Here is a 14849-nt window from a genome sequence, read left to right on the forward strand (position 1 = left end):
TCACACACACTCACAGGCTTTGCAGTCCTGCTCGTCTGAGCCGCCGTCGCCGCAGTCGCTGAAGAGGTCGCACTGCAGCTGCACCGGGACGCAGCGCTGGTTGCTGCAGGTGAACTCCGTCTTCCCGCAGGGCCGAGGTCTCCCAGCCACCACCTCTGCGGGTCAGGGGTCAGGGTTCAGGGGTCAGGGTTAGGCATCGGCTAGAGGGTCAATGACGGTGCTAAAGCAATCTGAATGTATTAACAATCAGGGAAAGTCTATATTAATAATAACACGCTTGAATCTAGCGAGTGGCTAATGCTTGTCCTTTACTTTGTAAATGTGTTATTATTTTCATACCCCTCAACCCTGAGTGCAGGACAGAGCGGATATAGAAGATGGATTGGTAGATTATCTCCATATTCCGGAAGTGGAATAGAAAAATGTTTCACGCTGAACTAAATTGCACTTTCCCTCTATGACCGTCTGCAGAGGACAGGATGCTCAGGTATCACTGAGGGTCGACAGCGCGCTAATTACCTGGGAATAAAAAAGCAACTTGTATATTTCTGCTCAATTTATTTAGCACGCAGACGGGCAGACAGATGGACGGAGGGAAGGACGGTAAACGGAACCGAGGAAGGTCGAGATCAGAAGTGGGTAAGTGGCGGATGCGGCTCGACGTAGGTGGGTTGGTGGGGGGGGGGGGCGGGTGTGGGGGGGGGGGGGTGGATTGAAGGGAAGGGCCGAGGGAAGAACAGTGGGAGGAGGGTGGGGGGGTAATGGAGTGAGCTGGGAGATGGATGGACACAGCGGCGGAATTGGAGGGAAAAGATAAATGCGGGACAAAAGGGATGAGAGAGTGAAAGATGAGGACGAGCGCTGATTTGCTCCGTCCGCTCCAGCAGATTTATTCAGACGCCGCTGCCTTTGGGCTTGTCAGAGAAAATAAAAGGGCCGTTTAGTGGCAAACATTTAACTCACCGCACGATCTTACAATTGGATTAAACCCGGGCGGCAATTTCACTCATTTATTTATTTGTGCCGAACTGAACTGAACACCGACTGAATTTCTGGGGCCATGGGACGCAGTGGAGGATGGAAGTGGAATCAAACGCGATTTAAAGGAACAATACAAAGATTTTCTACCTTTAAACAAGACACTGACACGGCGCACCCTGCTGGTCAGGTACAGCTGTTCATGGTGGCTGACACATTAGCAATCTCAGCTAGATACCACATATCAAATCTGCATATAAATTCTCCAGTGTCTTTTTTATTTATTTATTTTTTAAATAAATAAATAAAAAGACAACTGACTGTATTGTGTTTGGCATTATTTTGCGACGCAACAGGCTTTGATGATGAAGTGATCTGACCGGAGGAGCTGCAGCTCCAGCCCTCGACCGTCACGCGGCCTGAGTCAGTTCCCGTGCTGGCTCGTCATTTCACTAATGGCCGGGATGCTGACCACACACACATTTGAATGAAAGCCCCCTTTATTTATTTAATGAGTGTGGATCATGAGGGAAGGGGGGGGGGGGGGTAATCTATACAGTGCGAAGGAGAAATAACAGGGGACTAAATAACTAATAGGCTCATTAATAAATGGGAGGCATGCAAATGAGAGAAGACAGCAAATGTGATGAATACATTTTCGGAGGGATTATCGCCCTCATTTGTTTGGATTGCGCTGTTTTGGCATTCAGGCTCATTTACGGCATCGTTGCGATGATTATGTCTATATTTGCGTCTACAAGCCGCACCAGAGCAAAAATCCAGAGCTGCAGCAAAGCGCACAGTGGCTCCGGTCCTGTAAATAAATGAGACTCCCCGTCTGCTGCACAACTGCATGAAAAGTGAGAATTCCAGCGCAGCGGCCTTACTTTGTGATGACAGAGCTGCTGTATAATGCACTGACCCTGGAGAGCGCACACATTCTTTTTTAAGCTAGTGGGAAAGAAAGTGCACGTTGCACATTAATTAAGATGCATAAAAACTTTGCAACCCTCTGTTGGTTGGAAAATATTTTCTTTTCTTATCTTTTTTCTTTAAAAAAAAAAAGAAAAAAGAAAAAAAAAGCTCTCAATTCAACATTTGTTTTCTCTGTCTTGCAAGGTGGTGTAACTTCTTAGAGAAACAAAAAAAACCTCCAGAAAGATGCAGAGAACACTGTGAAACTTTATTTTGGCACTTTTTGACGGCTGTATAGGTAATAACGGTGCACGCCGCGCTCACCGCACTCCTCCTCGTCCGACTTGTCACCGCAGTCATCCACTTTATTGCAGACTTGGTCTGAGCGAAGACAAACGTGATCATTTCTGCAGCGGAATGGCCTTGTAGGAGGACAGGGATGTTTTGCTGCACACAAAAAAGGACAACAACAAAAAAAAAGTATATGATGGATATGTCTTTCAGAGAACAAACAAAAACAATAGAAGGAGAAAAAGAACAAAACTTTGTAAGAAATTCTAAGAAAGAAAAAGAACATAAAATATTCCCGCTCAGTGTAAAGTGTGAGTGTGTGCGTGCGTGGGTTATAAAATATCCATCAGCCGCCTTCAGAAGACGAAAAACAAACAAAAAAAAGGCGGTGAGTGACAGCGTCAACCCACCGCACATGTCGGCGTCTTCGTCCGAGTTGTCCCCGCAGTCGTCCTTGCCGTCGCAGACCCACGTGTGCAGCTTGCACAGCGTGTTGTTGCAGATGAACTCGTCGGCTCGGCAGAAGAAGGCGCCTGAAAGGTGACGGCAGAAGAGAAATGAGTTTGCAAAACAAAAAACACTTCAAACTGCACTCTGGTGGTTTTTTGGGGCTTGGACAGGAGGCCCCGGACCTTGGCCGCAGTTCTCCTCGTCGCTGTGGTCCATGCAGTCCAGGACGTCGTCGCAGCGCCAGCGCCGCGGGATGCAGTGCGCTCGGTTCAGACACAGGAACTCGTCCTCCCGGCACTCCTTCACGCAGCCGATCTGTCAGGGATGTCGACAACCACAAGCCCCGCCCCCTCAGAATTTTTGAAGAAGTTTCTTCAAATCCCGCCTGAGCTCTGAGGCCGCAGCTGCGGGTGCAGCAACTGCAGCAACAGCAGCAGCAGCAGCAGCAGCAGCAGCAGCAACTGACCTCGTCGGAGCCATCCAGGCAGTTGTCGTGTCCGTCGCACCTCAGGCTGGCTGACACACACCCTCCGCTGGCACACACATACTCGTTGACGGAACACGTCGGCATGACTGCAGGGGAGGTAAAGAACGAGTGAGTCAACGGTCCTCGGATGGAGGTCGCACAGCAGCGCAGCACTCACTGCAGTTTTTTTGTTCTACAAGCGAGTGAAAATGTCCAGGAAGATAAAACTGAGCAAGTCATCTTATCTTATCGTTCCACAATGAACCCCAATTATTAATAAATTCAACTAAACATTATAAATAAATATATAATTTAATTTATATTGAAGACAGGGGATCACTTGTTGTCCCCATCAACTACTGGAATATTAGTAAGGTTCATTTTCAACACGTCCATGAGTTTCTTCCTCTGAAAACACAGATTCAGTTCTGTGCTGTAACTGGCAGCCAGTGAATGAAGGAAACGTCGCATGAAAAACTGTCAAAGCAGATGAGTTGAAAAATACTCATAAAATAGTTCATTTGTTATAGCTGTAAGCCCTGAGGTCAGTGCGGCGATGACCTTTGACCTCTCAGACAGCCCTATCTCACCTGGCTCACAACAAGGGGCGACCACACGAGCCGAGCTGCATCTTAATCAAGCAACGTCTTCGTCTACCGGATGTTCAGTCATTTGTGCATTTATTTACTTTTCCTCCCTTCACAGAAGTGAGAGAGGGATAATCAAGCTGCAGGTGTGCGCTCCGACCGTCTGAAGGCAGGACGTGCAGGTGTGAGCAGCGCTCGCAGCTGGCTGGGTAGCGGCTGGATTCTCAATGGGTAATTAAACTTAAGCTGACTGTATGTGTGTGTGTATGTGTGTGTGTGTGTGTGTGTGTGTGTGTGTGTGTGTGTTGTGTGCATTTGGGAATGCAGCTGCCAGCCAATGAGAAAGCAGCTCTCGCCCACACCACTGTCTCATAACTGTACCAAAGTTAACTCGAAACAGGTGATTTTATTGGCTGGGACGTTGCTGGCCTGTTGCCGGGCAGAATAGCGGACGGGCTTCTTCTCCTACTGGTAGATGTCAATGTGTTACTGCTGACGCCGAGGCCTGAAGGCTGTCTCACTGGGCGTATCACTGATACCATATCAGTGCCCTTTCTGACATCACCAAGGGCTGTTTGCCAGAGCGGTGCGTATTATGAACACACATTCACTTCTGTGGAGTTGACTGACGGGTTAAAGGCGAAGATAATTACTGTTGGTAAAGTGAATTTTTGCATATTTTACTAGCGCGTGCAGTAAGCGGCGGCAGCCAGGGAGTCACGAGGCTTCATTATCTCGTCTCCGCCGGCTTTTTGTTCCCCTCTCAGTGATGTGCAGAATCAAAAGGGCCCTGCAAACGGCTGCACGCCGCCGCCTATTGACATTTTCTTTTCCCCTCGAGGCTGTTGATCATGAAATCATCCTTCAGTGGACGAGAATCTCAAAAGGCGGCAATCTATTATCCTCCAGTGAGCGGGCAGGACGAGCCAATCGGAGGCATGTCCCATTATGAGGGTTCCAAAAATGAAAAAAACCCAAAAGCTGTGGATTTGTGTTGTGGGCACCTGTCTCCTGGCAGTTCCTCTCATCTTCGCCCATCTTGCAGTCCTCCTGGCCGTCGCACAGCCACTTGAGCGAGATGCACAGGTTGTTGTGGCACTGGAACTGGTCGTCGGCGCAGCGCTCCTCACAGCCTCTCTGCAAACCAGCGCAGCGAGAAAGCAAAAATGAGTGCATAAGACAGAAAAATCTCAGCTAAGGAAAAAAAAAACAAATAAAAAAAACATGAGAAGCCCCTCCGGGATCACGTCTCCGCTGCTTCTGTCTTCACTGTAATCTGTTGGTATCAGGAGTTGATTGCACTGTTTGCTACATAACACAAGGGTTGATGAAAGTTGCACCACTTTGAAGAAACTATTTATATACGGAGGAAAATACTGTATGAAAAGTAAGGAAGTAATATTGAGCTTTCACCCTGCAGTTTAACAGTCTCTTTATTATGAGTGGGCTGCTTTTTTTTTTCTTGACAAATTTTGCAAAAAAAAAAAAGGCATACGGCAGCGGATAACGACACAGCTAATTTACTACATATCAAATTCCATTAGTAATTCAAAGCTTAACATATTAAGAGATTCAAACATATTCTAAACTAAAAATGCTTTTTTTTTTTGCGTAATGGCTTTGAGGGGGATTAGCGCTTCCACGAGAAAATAAGCGTGAATGAATTTCATGCGCTAATGTACATCTACTGTACTCATCACAGGGAGATTTTCTGCCCAGCAGATTTCGACTTTTTAAAATATTTTCATTTTATTTTTGCGATGCACTTTAATTTCTCTTTTCCAACTCAGAGTGCACGTACAATGTGCCCAGCTGATGAACACATACGGAATTACTTTCACCGCTGAAGAACATGCTGTACACACTGTAATTTGGATTCATTTATCACATCCATGTCTGCTGTTTTCACAAGGATGATAATGCACTGATTTGCATGATTTATAACTGAAATCATCAATATGCAAAAATGTCCTCGACTTTGGCTCTGGCTCACATGGAATTAAAACACACGTGTACGCACGCATGCACACACACACACACACACACACACACACACACACACACACACACACACACACACACACACGCACACGCACACACACAACTCATACTAGCCTCATCTGAATTGTCCAGGCAGTCGTAATCTCCGTCACAGCGGAACCGAGAGGAGATGCAGTCTCCGTTGGCGCAGGCAAAGTCCTTGTGGTTGCAGGTGACCGGCTCTGAGGTCGATGAAACACGAAACAAGAAGATTCTGAAGCAGCGTTCAAGACAAACGTACACGCCTGGAATTAGACACACCACACGGAGCGTTTTCCCCATTAGGTTCACGTTGCACCTCGGCCTTGTTGGCTGGAGCACTCCCGCGTTCAGTTCTGCATGTTGACAGAAAACTGTTGTTCTTTGTTCGCAATTATTTTCACAGGAAAATATTGTCGGGTTGTCAGGCTGTCTGTGCTTTACAAGCCTTCACTGGCCTCCCGATGTGTGCCACACAACTAAACCCTGGCAGCAGTTATCAGCTCTTTCTCTTGAAATGACGCTGATTGGTCCCGCAGTGGCTAGAGAGTGTGGGGTGGGGGGTGGGAGGGATTCATATTGAAGCTTTTTTCCCCACAGCGATCTGCCAGAGTTCAGACTCAAAAATCCCATCGCCCCAGCCGCCTTTGCAAACATTAAGCTTTTGGTGAATCGAAAAACACATGCGAATGCCTTGGTGGAGCCGTGGCGTCGGCTAATTGAAAGTCGTCTCGCTGTAAAATAAAATAAATAAATAAAAATGCAAGAAACCGGCGAAGCTGATCAAGATGTAAATACATTCACTGCGGCGTTCCCAATAAGGGGCCGTGTGCAAAGAGAAAAAAATCTTCTCTCTGCCACTTAGTGAGAGTGTGTCCCCGAGGATAATATTAGGGCGCAGCTAAACAGCTCCATTAGATCCAGTGTCTGGGCCCTCCTCTTGTTACCACAGACTGTTAGACTGAGTTGTGCTGCTACGGAGGCTCCCAGCAGGCATTGCAGCAAAATCTGATTTGCAGTGTCACCGCTGTTTGCTGGTTCCCCCCCCCCAAACCCCCTCACACACACACACACACACCCTGCTTAATTCTTCCCTCTTCAACACCCGACTGGCTTTTATTTGCATTTTAAGTGACATTAATGGGGGTGGAGAATAAGAACCTAATAATGCACATAAATGATGCATGCTCAGCAAAATAATAATAAAAAAAAAGCCAGGCAAGGCGTGCACACATTCATATATTCCAACCAGCAAACAATTCGGTGTGCACACGTGTAGATTTCCTTTGAATGAAGAGCAAACAACGCAGACAAAATGCATTTTTAAAGACTCTTATCCTTACCGTAACCACAGGAATATATGAAAATAATCTCACACTGGCATTTTAGAAGTGTGTTAAATAGGCTTCAGGGGCATCTAGTAAAAAAAGAGCATAATAGCTTTCTTTGATGTGAAAAATGCAATTTGTTTTTTTATCATAAAAGAGAAATGAACGCTGGCCTCTTATTGAAAGGCGGCCATGCAGACAGGAAGAGAGCATTCCGTCAAGAGAGTGGAGAGGTTGCGAACACTGAGCCAAGAGGAGTGCATGTGTGTGCCCGTGAGAAACAGAAAATAAAGAGGCGGCAGAGAGGTGGGGAGACACTCAGGTGTCCAATTTCTGCTCTGTCTAAGTCTGCGTGTGCAACATCAGCGGCGGATATGAAGGAAGAAACGGAGCTGACAAGAGGGAGAGACTTCGCCGTACTCACTGCAGTTCTTCTCGTCAGAGTTGTCTCCGCAGTCGTTCTGGCTGTCGCACCTCCAGTGGTCCGGAATGCAGTTGTTATTCTCGCAGCGGAATTCATGAGGTCCGCAGGTCTTTTCATCTTTTTTCATCAGGAGCAAACAAGCAAACAGCAAGATGAAAATGGCTTCAAAGGGCATGAATATTAATAGGGAAGGTAGAGCTATCAGACTTTTCCACGCGTAATCAGCGTTTCCTCGGGGTTTCCCCCGAGCAACTCTGACTCCGAGTTCAAAACGCCGCGCGCACTCTGGAGGCCAACGCACCATCAGATGAAATACCTGGCTGCGCTAGCAATCTTCCTTCCTAAGTTTTGTGGCGAGGTTGAACTTTTCCGTGAAAAAAAAAAACAGCGCCGAGAAAAAAGACAAGAAAATTCTATACTGTGACGAGAACCAAAGTTTAGCGGCAGTTCTCGACTTCTCATCGACGCCGTTTAAAGTTGTAATTAGTCTTAATACTAACTGATTGACAACACTGACAATGATATAATTATCATCATCACTATAGCTATTTTATCATTAATTCAAAACCATTAATAAATACTATGAAAGTGGTTCAAACAACACCTACAGAGGAAAATTAAACACTAATAATTATAATAATAATGAGGAATTTATATTTAGAATTATACAAAGAGTAGGACCACTGTGGAGGCGACTATATTGAGATTTTCCACCTAGGTAAAAAAAAGAAAAAAAAGAAGAAGAGGCAAGACCCAGCGGGACAATGAGTGATCAACATTAACATGACTTGCAAAGTCACATAATTGACTTAACTGACTGCAACAACTTCAGTTGTTGGCTTATTACGATGAGGTCAGTTTAAAAATCTAATAAAATGAAATAAAAAATAAAACAACGATACGATCCATATACACCTGGTAGTAAAGACGGCAAGCAGGAAGTGGAAACTCAACATTTTACCATCAACAACAACAACAGGAAAGAATCTGTAGAAATATGTGGATTATTATAACAACAGAAACGACCTTAAACCGTGCCGGGTCAGTGCGACACGCTGCTGCATCCTGCAACCTCATCTCTCACACACACACACACACACACACACACACACACAGACACAGTGCTGCAGTAAAAAGAAGCGACTTTGTCTAAGATGCCGGGTCAAGACACCCTCCTTAAAATGTCAAGGCTGATAATTACAGTAAGACTGAAGAATTCCAAAGGTTTGTATTTCGGCCGGCAAATGTCAGGCAGACACACAGTAATGAATTCCGCTGAAGACTCCCATTCCACTTCTGATATTTGCTGCTTCTGTCTGAAGAGTGAGTGAGTGGTGCAGGTCGGAAGTTTTTTCTTTCGTGCTGTTTTCTTTTTCTTTTAGTAGAATCTAAAAGGGTGGGTTTCTTAAAGGAGAGCAAACTCGGCTAAGAGCCGCAGCCAGTGTTTACCCTCCCAATGGCTTTTCAAAGGCAGACCGAGAGGCTCCTTCAAGGAAAAGTTTCCCTTTAGCGGCGGCATCGACGAGGGAATAATGGCCGAGGCAGGAGCGCTACTGGTGGCGGCGGCATTGGCGGGGAAGTGGCGGGGGGGTCTGGATCTCTTTCCCACATGACAGCGGGGAGGAGGGAGAGACGGGGAGCCGAGCTGGGCGAGCAAGCGCAGCGGCGGAACAGGCGAGGCAGCAATTCATTAGGAAGCAGCTCAGTCGCTTACACCAGACAAAAGAAGCCACGCAGAAAGAGAGAGGGACAGGGCGCGGTGGCGGGTGGCGGTATATATAGAGATATATATATATTATAAAAGGCAACATTTCCTTGACAAGTCGGAGCTCATTACGCCACGAGCAAGCTAAAGTTCCTGTTCTCTGTGAGATCATTCAAAGTGAAGGTAAAATAGCTGCGAGATAGCGGCGACTAACCCTAACATCGCGCTCAAAAAGAGGAAAAATGACAAAGAAAATTGATGAACATTGTGTGTAATAAGGTTTGATGGGCCGAGTTTCTGGAAAACCTGATCGACTTCTCCTCCTGCTTCTCACCAGGACGTCATTGGGGCTCCTGGAGTGTTTGTGCTGAACTTGAGGGAAGCACAAGTTGGAAAATGTCGACATCGCAGCTGCGATACGGGTGCAAGTTGCTCCGATATTTTGCTTTTTTGCAAGTTGCACACCGAGGTCATTGGAAAACGACCCAGCAGCACCTTCCTTCACCTTGACCTTCACCTCAGATAAATTATCTGCACGGCTGCAGCGGGTGGTGACCGGCAGCGGCGGCACATACTAAGTTGAGTTTGGGAACCGAAAATACAGCAACGCCTCACTAATGGCCTCTGATTGGCAGGTTATAGTAAACACACTACATGGACGAGTCGATGATATACATCATCACTTCACGGCTCCACTCCACTTCACGGCAGGTGGCCAAAAAGGTCTTCTCGGATGAATACGGGTTGCATTTAGATTCCTTTTGAATTTTCTTTCTTTTGCTAAACATTTGTTTTGCATGAAGCTTTATTATCTGCCGGCACCGGCTTGATGAAAGGCTACCACTGCTTCTTTACAAGTTGGTTTCAATCATAATAATCCTTGCCAGTGCTGCTCAAAAGCTTTGGCTCCAGAGGAAAAAAAAAAAAAAAAAATAGAAGGAAGTTTGGGGAAGCAGGCGTAAAATTCATTCCTCCCTGTTTCTTTTATTCTTTCCGGCAGCTGACTAATATCGCCGGGCATAAAAAAAAAGTGATCATAACGCTGAGCTCTTATTGACGGAGGGAACAGCTGTCCTTCACAGCTGCCCCTCCCCCGAGACGTAGGCAGGCAGCCGTTGAGAACGAGGAGGAGGAGGAGGAGGAGGAGGAGGAGGACTGAGTCATAGCGCAGTGAAGTCATGTGTAAAATGAATTCAGATTAAATCAGATTCTTCCCCGCATTCCACTGAGGAATAGGTGGAGGAGACGCGAGTTATGCTTAAGTGGGTTTTTCCCCGCAACTCACCGCAATTAGCCTCGTCTGAGCCGTCGGCACAGTCGGGGTCCTCGTCGCAGACCCACAGCTTGGAGATGCAGTGCATGGAGGCCTTGCACTGGAACTGGTCTGGCGAGCAGGTGCTCTCGGCTGTGATGCACAGATGGACAAAGAAAGTGTGAATGCAGTCGCTGATAATATAACCATATTTTATGTATTTTGCAAAATTTTGTGAGAAATCTGGGGGCCACACGGTGGTGCAGTGCTTCGCGTTGCTGCCTCGCACCAAGAAGGTCTTTCTAGGTTCCATTCCAGACCTGGGACCTTCCTGTGTGGAGTTTGCATGTTCTCCCTGTGACTGCATGGCTTCTCTGCGGGTTCTCCAACTTCCTCCCACACTCCAAAAACAGGCTTGTGAGGTGTTTGTCTCTATGTGGCTCTGTGATGAACTGGCCACTTGTTCAGGGTGTCACGCTGCCTTCACCCTATGACAGCTGGGAGAGGCTCCAGCAGACCCCATGAGCCTGAGCTCAGGAAGAAGCGGGTATGGAATGTGGATGGATGGGCAAAAATGTGCTTTTTTTTTTTTTTTTAAACTTGTGCTTTCTGACAATATGCGTCTTTAGTTGCCTGTCAGAGATCATAGCGGAAATGAGAAATCCTGCAGGGAGGGGAGGCGGTCGCGTCAGCTGCGCGCTGCGAGTGCACAGCTGTACGTTTTGCACAGACAATGCTCGCTGCTCTCAGAAAAAAAAAAAGCTCCACATCTCTTCAAGCTGTGTTTTAATTCCTGTGATGCGGCGCTGGTTACAAAAGCACATTCAAAACGGCATCGCAATCACTGTGAAGTGCGAGGAGGAGGAGAAGGAGTAATTAGCTTCTCTTAAATTTACCCTGCTTTTTTTTATCCTTCCCTTTTTTCCTTTAACTCTCCGTCTCAACTCCTCTCTCGCAATCACACGCAAGACAAATGAGGCGGCGTGAAAGAAGCGGGCTGGGGTTGTGATATTCTGATGGGTTACATCACGGCAGAGGGGGGGAAAGTCTTTGCTCTCATCCTCCGGGTCCGAGTCGATATCTAATCCCTGCTCGCAGAGAGGAAAAAATAAAACGGGCGGTGAAAAACGGTTTGTCTCTCGGAATCTCTGTCGAGCGGCGTGCAGCGCAGAGCGGCCGGGTCGAGCGCAGGGCGAGAGGGGCGACTTCTGGCTCGGCTTCTCAAACTTTTATGGACGAGACGACTCTGATCGCGCCTCTTGCCTTTTAAAGTCGAGACGTTCCCGCCTGGGAAAACACTGAGTTTGTCTCAGAGCTTCGGTCAAGACGGTCCTGAGAGAGAGGGAGAACTGGAGGGTGTGTGAGTGGGGTGGGCGGAATTCTGGGTGGGCGGGGCTTACGGCAGTCGGTCTCGTCCTCTCCGTCTCCGCAGTCGTCCTGGCCGTTGCAGCGCAGGTTGAGCGGGATGCACTTCTGCTTCCTCGTGCACTTGAACTGTCCAGACAGGCAGATGTACGTCTCTGGAAGAAAGAAAGAAACCAGGAAGTTTCGCTTTGTTGTTGTTGTTGTTGTTTTCAGTACAATAATGGCAGCGATTAAAATGGTCCTAACGCTGAAAATAAACTTTTGTTTCTAATGGATCTCCAAGATCTAAATAAGACAAGTGGGAAAAAGAGAGAAAAAATAATAATTAGAATCACGGCTAAATACGGAATGAAAGCGTCAGGCTTCATTGAATGATAATAAGCATTTGGCCGTAACTATAAAAAGGCCCTTGAAAGCCGCCAGCGAGAGCTTGACGGCGCAAACAAACATCCAAGGCCTGCTAGATTAAAAATAATAGCCTCTCGCCATCGAGGCACGTTTTAAGCTCCCCCCACTCTTATCAACAGTCGGCGCCTCAGATGCGGGAGCTTTAAACGGAGGGCCGCCGCGTATTAAAACGCCCGTGTTGTACATTCCCAGCGACGGGGACGAGCTCATCGAGGGAGACTTGAGTGCGAGGCGGCACTAACATCAGATCTGTCGAGGCTCTGAGGAGAGCGCCCCACTTTGCACCCTGGCAGCTAATGTCCCTTTTTAACGCAATTTAACGTCAACAGTTAACCACTTGATGGACAGGAGGGTAAATATGCAGGTTGACGTTAAGCAGCTCGTCCTCCTCCTTCCATGTTGTTTAGGTGAGACTGGCGCCATGTTTGCTGCAAACGCAGCTTTGGGACCCCAGAATCCAATATGCACAGCCGTGTCATTCCCACGATGCATCTGTAACGATGCATCAGGACGCATCGTCCAATCAGCACGAGCCGAGACACATCACCTGACTTGATGTAATGTGACCTCACGCTGGGACTAAAGTTTTTTCTGAAAATTCTCCGAGCCTCACAATTTTTATTAAACAGATTAAAAGTCCATGACGTACAAATATACGTCAATAGGTTTTTGGCTGCAGTACCTCAAGTGGCCACTACAAAAGACACGCCATACTGGAAGTCTGATTATCCAGCTGTGAGTAATGGATCCCTGGCGCAGCCTCGCTCCAAAAACAAGTCAAAAACGCTTCACTGTGCTGAGGTGGGTGGAGCCAACTGGCAGTAAAACCTTCGTACTGCTATTCCTTGTTGGGCCACACGAGCGTAACTTTGTTTCTCGACGCACATACATCACACCGATGCCGTCGCACAACTTAGCGCAAGCGGTTGCGAATCTCAAGAACGCGAAGCGACGGCGGCACACAGTGTGGTGCACACGTCTGTGACATTTCGCACAATGTTTTCATCGACTGGCAGCAGATGTGCTGCTGCTGCAGCGCCGGGTGCATTTGCATGCACAGTTTGGCTTGCATTCTGTTTACCAGATGAGCAGAAATTGGGCAAAAAAACAGCAACAAATCTGCAACATTCAAAAGTCTTTGCTTCATTTAATATTCACATGACAGTATAGGGTGTTTTTTTTCCCAGGATTAATTGTTTATATTTACTTTTCTTTCCCCCCAACGTTGCAAACATGTTTGCCTGATGGACATGTTTTCAGGAGGACAGTTTTTGTTTTTGTTTTTCTCCCAAACACACAAAACCAAAAGATTTATTTTTAATTAAATTCATAAACTTGATTCACAAAGGCATATGGCTCTTCTCTTCTTTTTCCACAGTGTAACATACAACAAGCAATTAATAATTTAAAGCCTTTGAGTAATCTTCAGTCGATCGACTAATTAGTTTACTGACCATTTGTTTGTGTGCCACCGACATACAAAACAAACAAAACAAACGAGGAAACTGGACAAAGCTGGACTGATTATGCAAATCTGTTGGGGAGGGAAAAAAAGACAAACTGACAAATGAAAAATAAAGAGCCGTGGATTATCAACACGGCAACATTTATCTGTCCTCACCACAATTGGCCTCGTCCGAGTTGTCGCCACAGTCGTTTTCTCCGTCGCAGATGAAAGGCGGCAGCGCACAAAGGCCGGTGCCGCACTGAAAGCGTCCAGGCTGACATTTGAATTCGGCTGTTTTGAGAGGGAATCAGCAGCACATCTCAGACTGTGTGATTTGAAAGTTCAAATACAGAGAGTGTGCGCCTGTCTGTGCGGAATGGTGTGCGAATTGAGGTGGAAACATGTTTCATTAGAAGCAAAACAGCAAAACAGCAAAACAGCATAACACACACACACACACACACACACACACACACAGACACACGCACACACACGCACACACACACACACACACACACACACACACACACCCACAGCAGATGGCAAACATCAGAACCAAGATTCCCCACAGCTCCAGTTCAATCAAAACAGCCATGAAAAGCTCAGCTTTCAAAAACATATAATAATGATAAGAAAAAAATGTAGAGGACTTTCTTGAGTGTTTTGAATTTTAAGAGGAGCGACGCTGCACTCACGGCAGTCGGCGGGCTCATCGGATCCATCGCCGCAGTCATCCACGGTGTCGCACTTCCACCAGAAGGGGATACACTCATCGGTGCCGCAGCGGAACTGTTGGGGCAGGAGAATACAAAAAAACCCCAAAAAAACAACTGATGATTTGACTTCAGCATGAGCAATTTCACCTCTCAGACTCTAAAGCCAAGCGAGAGTTTCATTTAATGACGGCCATTTAGCATCACTGATGGTTGATCCTGCATCCCATCCTGGGTCCCCGCCCTCTTAAGAGGCAAGTGGGAACATGGAAAAATGGTCAGTTTATCGCAGGGCTGCAGAGTTTTAAAGATCCAGTGTGTACATTTTTTAAGGAAGCCCCATATTTAAGGTAGCCCAACTGACAGCGCGTTTCATATTTAGGGCACTGTCAGGCAGTAATGTATTTTTGGGAATAATGTATGTTAAGCTTTTACAGATACAAAAATCATAAATCGAGCCACACCGGACCTTTGAAATAACTTGATGTGCATGTACTTTTT

The 14849-nt window shown here is 46.7% G+C and overlaps 1 protein-coding gene across 1 annotated transcript in view; it reads right to left on the reverse strand.

Moving 5' to 3' along the window:
- The window catches only part of lrp1bb (low density lipoprotein receptor-related protein 1Bb), a 162882-nt gene that overhangs the window by 21164 nt on the left and 126869 nt on the right, over nt 1-14849 (reverse strand). Inside the window, exons 63-74 of the mRNA XM_076040321.1 lie at nt 14331-14424; nt 13810-13926; nt 11816-11935; nt 10449-10568; nt 7459-7575; nt 5803-5909; nt 4692-4824; nt 3101-3207; nt 2817-2949; nt 2595-2717; nt 2218-2340; nt 15-155 (exon numbers count right to left, since the gene is read on the reverse strand). Of these exons, the coding sequence (XP_075896436.1) occupies nt 15-155; nt 2218-2340; nt 2595-2717; nt 2817-2949; nt 3101-3207; nt 4692-4824; nt 5803-5909; nt 7459-7575; nt 10449-10568; nt 11816-11935; nt 13810-13926; nt 14331-14424 (1435 nt within the window). The remainder of the gene's footprint in view (nt 1-14; nt 156-2217; nt 2341-2594; nt 2718-2816; nt 2950-3100; nt 3208-4691; nt 4825-5802; nt 5910-7458; nt 7576-10448; nt 10569-11815; nt 11936-13809; nt 13927-14330; nt 14425-14849) is intronic.

This window comes from Nelusetta ayraudi, unplaced genomic scaffold (assembly GCF_046127955.1).
Source record: "Nelusetta ayraudi isolate G7.1 ecotype Tasmania unplaced genomic scaffold, CSIRO-AGI_Nayr_v1 ptg000060l, whole genome shotgun sequence".
NCBI lineage: Eukaryota > Metazoa > Chordata > Actinopteri > Tetraodontiformes > Monacanthidae > Nelusetta > Nelusetta ayraudi.